At 54.1% G+C, this 7,524-nt stretch overlaps 1 protein-coding gene across 1 annotated transcript in view; it reads left to right on the top strand.

Annotated features, from left to right (window-relative positions):
* Window positions 1–7,524, top strand: part of LOC144949947 (KH domain-containing RNA-binding protein QKI-like) — a gene marked incomplete at its 3' end in the record, with an annotated part of 76,315 nt that extends 68,791 nt beyond the window's left edge. Inside the window, exon 3 of the mRNA XM_078879936.1 lies at window positions 7,396–7,524. Within this exon, the coding sequence (XP_078736062.1) occupies window positions 7,396–7,524 (129 nt within the window). The remainder of the gene's footprint in view (window positions 1–7,395) is intronic.

Here is a 7,524-nt window from a genome sequence, read left to right on the forward strand (position 1 = left end):
TGCCTCCAACTGCCCAGTAGCGTCCTTCACGAGCCTCCTCCACTGAGGCCGATCTTGACACCGCTGGTACCAGTCATCGGCAAGTCCACTCAGCTCCACGTCCTCCTGTACCACATCACTCCATCTCTTCTCTAGCCCGTGCCGCGCCCGTTTAGCCCCCTCGATCCGGCCGAACAAAAGCTGTTTAGGCATGCGGTGGCTGGGCATGCGGGCTACATGACCCAGCCAACGCAGCCTTGCCTGCCGGAGGAGCTCACTGATGGGACTTTGCCCAGATCTTTCAAGGACTTGTGAGCTCCTCACACAATCCAGCCTGGTCAAACCCAGGATGGATCGTAGGCAGGCCAGCCTAAATGTTTCCAACCGGCGAAGATGCTCCACTAGGGGGGTCCACGTTTCGCAAGCGTAGAGAAGGGAGGGAATGACCGTGGCCGAGAAGACCTGAAGCTTCGTGCGGAGCGACAGACCAGGTAGCTTCCACACAGCGTTACGCAACCGATGAAAAGATATTGCCGCTCGACTGATTCGGAGTGAGACCTCTGCTGATAAACTGGAGCTGGTCATGAGCACACTGCCCAGGTATGGGAAACTCTCTACTCTCTCCGCAACTGCCCCATCACCGATTGGGAGTTGTGGGGGCGGAGTGCCCGATGGTACAAAATACCCAGGCAGGTGCTTAGTTTTGGTGGGGCTGATGGTAAGGCCCCACCTCTTAGTGGCACACTCCAGCCTCAGCAGCAGCGTCTCCAACTCCTCTTCTGAATGAGCAGCTATTACCAAATCATCGGCATACATAACGTGGTTGACCAATAGGGAGCCATCCCTTGATCGCACCCGGGCGTCGATCAGCCTCCCATTATATCTGTACCAAATGGTAATTCCCCCGGTACAGCTATTGAAGGCTTCACGAACTACGCAGTCGAAATAGATGTTAAATAATGTGGGAGCCAGAGGACATCCCTGTCGCACCCCAAGGTGTACAGGGAAAGGCTCCGACTCCCGGCCACGTAGTTTTACCCGGGCCCGCTCACCATCATGAAGGTCCTTAATGATCGTGAGCAGAGGGTCAGGGACTCCGAAAGCACGAAGAACAACCCAGAGCCCAGTCCTACTGATGGTATCATAGGCCTTGACCAGGTCAATAAAGCAGAGATGTAGGTCTTTTTGGAATTCCCTACACCTCTGCTGTAGCAGACGGACAGAAAATATGGCATCTGTGCAGGACCGCCCTTTCCTGAAACCACATTGGGGCTCCGCAAGCCTCTCCTCAGCATGCCTAGCGAGGCGATGTTGAATAATCCTTGCCAGGACCTTACCCGGCACACTGAGGAGTGAGATGCCCCTGTAGTTGTTACAGTCTGTGCGGTCCCCCTTCTTAAAGAGGGGGACCACCAGGGCATCCTTCCAGTCCTGCGGAACCCGTCCAGTGGTCCAGACTGTTGTTATGATGTCATATAGGGCAGTCTGTGCACAAACGCCACCCTCCCTCAGCATTTCGCCTGGGAGATCATCTCTGCCCGGTGCCTTCCCTGGTCTCAGACTCCGGATCGCCCTCAGTACTTCCTCAACAGCCGGTACCTCAGCCAGCCACTCACAGGGGGTGACCTCTTCCAATATTTGAGGCACCGCAGCCTCAGCAGGGTTATCCCCACTTTGTGCCATGATGTGTTCCTGGCTGAGAGATTTTCCCTCCCCCAGGACCTCACAGAAATGCTCAGCAAATCTGCAAACCTGTTCCTGGGGGTCGGAGATTGGATCACCGTTTTTTCCTCTAATGATGGTAATAGGTGTGGCGCTGCAGGTTACTTTTTTGATGGAGTTAAATAGTGATTTGTGATCGCGGGCCACTGAGGCAGACTCCATCTCCTCAGCAACCCGCGACCACCACCCATCCTTACAGCGCCTTACGGCTCTCCGAACCTCCGAGCGAAGGCTGCGGTAAACCTCCTCATTCTCTGACGTGGGATGCTGTAGGCGATGAGAGTGGGCCTGTCGCTTTTTCTCAATTAACCTGAACACCTCCTCCGTCAGCCAGGGTTCCCGGGGAGGTCTGGACCGCGTACCCAAAGCAGCCATTGCAGCTGCATGAGTCACAGTCTTAAACCTCGCCCATTTACCCTCGACATCAGGTGGAGTGGGGGACGATGCCAACCCCAGCTGCAAGCGATGATGAAATTCTCGCTTGCAACTTTCATCAGCTAACTTAGACCAGGCCACTTTTGGTTGGAATGGGATCCTGGGTGTACACCCACCACCGGAGTGGAAGAATGGCAGGCGCATCTTACAGATGACTAGTCGATGGTCAGAGGGCAGATCAGCTCCACGGTAGGTCCTGGTGTCAAGGACATGGGCTCGCATCCGCTGGTCCGTCACTACGTAGTCCAGCAGATGTTCTTGCTTGGACCCGGCATGCATCCATGATGTTGTGTGGATGCGCCGATGCCGGAAGAGCGTGTTGGTAATTACAAGCCCATGGGCTGCACAGAAATCTAGCAGCCTCCTACCGTTGTTATTGAGCTGATCTGGCCCATGCCTTCCAATCACTCCAGACCAGGTGCCAGCATCATGACCAACTCGGGCATTGAAGTCACCCAACAAGATGACTCTGTCCCGAGTGGCCACTTTAGCCAGCACCTGTGACAGTAGGTCATAGAAAGCGTCTGACTCATCGGCTTTGCCTGCATCCCTCCACGGATGTTCGTCTTCGGTGGGGGCGTAAGTAACCACGACCACCACTCCTCGCCTCTGGTTGATGGGAAGGCGAGCCCAAAGTATCCTGGGGCTTACAGCTTCCCACACCTCACCGCCACGCTCCCACGCCCCTTTCATTCTTTTGTTTAGAAGAAGAGCCACACCCTGTTGTTTGGCAGTCTCCTGCCCCGAGTAGAGGACTGTCCACCCCTCATGGTGGCAGGAGCCAGAACCGGTCCACCGGACCTCCTGAATGCCACAGAGATCCAGGCGGTACCGGTCCAGCTCCCGACAGAGGAGTGGCAGCCTCTCCTCCGCAGTGAGCGTTCGAACATTCCACGTGGCCATCCGCAATGGTTTTTCGTTGTTACTGGAGGAGCCCCGAGGGTTAAAATTCAATCTCCTGGCTCCGCCAAATGGGGTTTGGCCAGGAGACGTCATAAAAGCCTGACCCCCCGGGGCCTCCGGCACAAGCTTATTAATTACAGGTTTATGTTTAAATCGTAGTTTAGTGGTGGTTAATTGAAGGTGGAGGGGTTACCAGCCCCTCGCACCCGTCCAGAGCCCCCGTTTAGCCACTGTGGTGGTCACAGACGCCATGAGGGGAGAGGCCAATGGGCATTGGCCCTCCCCCCACAGCACTGCCCACGACAGTGTTGCCCGTCCGGCACCGCGAGGAGGTACACACACACACACACACGTACACACACACACGTACACACACACAGACACACACACAGACACACACACGTACACACACACACACACACGCACACACACACACACACACGTACACACACACACACGTACACACACACACGTACACACACACACGTACACACGTACACACACACACGTACACACACGTACACACGTACACACACACACGTACACACACACACACACGTACACGTACACACACACGTACACACACACACACACACACGTGCACACACGTACACACGTACACACACACACGTACACACACACACACACGTACACGTACACACACACGTACACACACACACACACACACGTGCACACACACACACACACACGTGCACACACACACGTACACACACACACGTACACACACACACACACACACGTACACACACACACGTACACACACACACGTACACACACACACACACACGTACACACACACACGTGCACACACACACGTACACACACACACACACACACGTACACACACACACACGTACACACACACACACGTACACACACACACGTACACACACACACACACGTACACACACACACACACACACGTACACACACACACGTACACACACACACGTACACACACACACACGTACACACACACACTCACATACACACACACACGTACACACACGTACACACACGTACACACACACACACGTACATACACACACGTACACACACACACGTACACGTACACACACACGTACACACGTACACGTACACACACACGTACACACACACACACGTGCACACACACACGTACACACACACACGTACACACACACACACACACACGTACACACACACACGTACACACACACACGTGCACACACACACGTACACACACACACGTACACACACACACACACACACGTACACACACACACGTGCACACACACACGTACACACACACACACACACACGTGCACACACACACGTACACACACACACGTACACACACACACACACACACGTACACACACACACGTACACACACACACACGTACACACACACACGTACACACACACAGACACACACACAGACACACACACGTACACACACACACACACACGCACACACACACACACACACGTACACACGTACACACACACAGACACACACACAGACACACACACGTACACACACACACACACACGCACACACACACACACACACGCACACACACACACACACACGTACACACACACACACACACGCACACACACACACACACACGTACACACACACGTACACACACACACACACACACGTACACACACACACGTACACACACACACACACACACACGTACACACACACACACGTACACACACACACACACACACACACGTACACACACACACGTACACACACACACACACACACACACACACAGTACACACACACACACGTACACACACACACGTACACACACACAGACACACACACAGACACACACACGTACACACACACACACACACGTACACACACACACACACGTACACACACACACACGTACACACACACACACACGTACACACACACACACACACGTACACACGTACACACGTACACACACACGTACACACACACACACACGTACACACACACGTACACACGTACACACACACACACACATACACACACACACACACACGTACACACACACACACGTACACACACACACACACGTACACACACACACACGTACACACACACACACACACGTACACACACACACGTACACACACACACGTACACACACACACACACGTACACACACACACGTACACACACACACACGTACACACACACACACATACTTAGAGACACACAACAACAACCGCCATTCGCCACTAAGTGGCGGTGACGTCACCACGACGCTTGTGCCAGGCCATGTGCACCCTGAGGCCACGTGAAGTGTCGAACGCCCGCTGGCAGGAGGTCACGGGGCAGACCCAGCAGGTGCCACGGGTCGACTGACCGAGATGACCGAGATGACTGGCTGATGCACCACCTGTGCCCCCTACTGTGCCAACTTGCTGTGCTTTAGCCACCCGGCGCTCCGCTCGTTGTTGTGAGCGTCGCTCCTCCGCCCTCCGTTGTTGTTGGAGGGCGACTGCCTCCAACTGCCCAGTAGCGTCCTTCACGAGCCTCCTCCACTGAGGCCGATCTTGACACCGCTGGCACCAGTCATCGGCAAGTCCACTCAGCTCCACGTCCTCCTGTACCACGTCACTCCATCTCTTCTCTAGCCCGTGCCGCGCCCGTTTAGCCCCCTCGATCCGGCCGAACAAAAGCTGTTTAGGCATGCGGTGGCTGGGCATGCGGGCTACATGACCCAGCCAACGCAGCCTTGCCTGCCGGAGGAGCTCACCGATGGGACTTTGTCCGGATCTTTCACACACAGACCCATGTGCACACACGGCTGTGCCCGTGTGTGATGCCTGTTGTGTGTGCGCCTGTGTGTTGAACTTCTTTCACACCGTACGTAACCAACCGTGTGAGTCTGTGGGTCTCTGTGTGTGTCTATGGGTCTCTGTGTGAGTCTATGGGTCTCTGTGTGGTGAGTCTGTGGGTCTCTGTGTGAGTCTGTGGGTCTTTGTGTGAGTCTGTGGGTCTCTGTGTGAGTCTGTGGGTCTTTGTGGGTCTCTGTGGGTCTCTGTGTGAGTCTGTGGGTCTCTGTGTGAGTCTATGGGTCTCTGTGTGATGAGTCTGTGGGTCTCTGTGTGAGTCTATGGGTCTCTGTGTGGTGAGTCTGTGGGTCTCTGTGTGAGTCTGTGGGTCTTTGTGTGAGTCTGTGGGTCTCTGTGTGAGTCTGTGGGTCTTTGTGGGTCTCTGTGGGTCTCTGTGTGAGTCTGTGTGTCTCTGTGTGAGTCTGTGGGTCTCTGTGTGAGTGGGTCTCTGTGTGAGTCTGTGGGTCTCTGTGTGAGTCTATGGGTCTCTGTGTGAGTCTGTGGGTCTCTGTGTGAGTCTGTGGGTCTCTGTGTAAGTCTGTGGGTCTCTGTGTGAGTCTGTGGGTTTCTGTGTGTCTGTGGGTCTCTTTGTGAGTCTGTGTGTCTCTGTGTGAGTCTGTGGGTCTCTGTGTGAGTCTGTGGGTCTCTGTGTGAGTCTGTGGGTCTCTGTGTGAGTCTATGGGTCTCTGTGTGAGTCTGTGGGTCTCTGTGGGTCTCTGTGTGAGTCTGTGGGTCTCTGTGGGTCTCTGTGTGAGTCTGTGGGTCTGTGTGAGTTTGTGGGTCTCTGTGTGAGTCTGTGGGTCTCTGTGTGAGTCTGTGGGTCTCTGTGTGAGTCTGTGGGTCTCTGTGGGTCTCTGTGTGAGTCTGTGGGTCTGTGTGAGTCGTAACGGTGTGGTGGTGATGGTGTGATGGTGATGGTTGTGTGATGGTGATGATGGTGGTGATGGTGATGTAGTGATGGTGATGTGGTGGTGGTGATGGTGTGATGGTGATGTGGTGGTGATGGTTGTGTGATGGTGATGGTGGTGATGATGGTGATGATGGTGATGTAGTGATGGTGATGTGGTGGTGATGGTTGTGTGATGGTGATGTAGTGATGGTGATGTGGTGGTGGTGATGGTGTGATGGTGATGTGGTGGTGATGGTTGTGTGATGGTGATGGTGGTGATGATGGTGATGATGGTGATGTAGTGATGGTGATGTGGTGGTGATGGTTGTGTGATGGTGATGGTGGTGATGATGGTGATGTAGTGATGGTGGTGATGATGGTTGTGTGATGGTGATGGTGGTGATGATGGTGATGATGGTGATGATGGTGATGATGGTGATGTAGTGATGGTGATGTGGTGGTGATGGTTGTGATGATGGTGATGATGGTGATGATGGTGATGATGGTGATGTAGTGATGGTGATGTGGTGGTGATGATGGTGATGATGGTGATGATGGTGATGATGGTGATGATGGTGATGTAGTGATGGTGGTTGTTGTTGTTGTTACAGTTTAATTTTGTGGGACGCATCTTGGGACCACGTGGGTTGACCGCGAAGCAGCTGGAGTCTGAGACCGGCTGCCGCATCATGGTGAGGGGTCGCGGCAGCATGAGGGACAAGAAGAAGGTGAGGAAGCCC

This window comes from Lampetra fluviatilis, chromosome 55 (genome assembly GCF_964198595.1).
Source record: "Lampetra fluviatilis chromosome 55, kcLamFluv1.1, whole genome shotgun sequence".
Lineage (NCBI taxonomy): Eukaryota > Metazoa > Chordata > Hyperoartia > Petromyzontiformes > Petromyzontidae > Lampetra > Lampetra fluviatilis.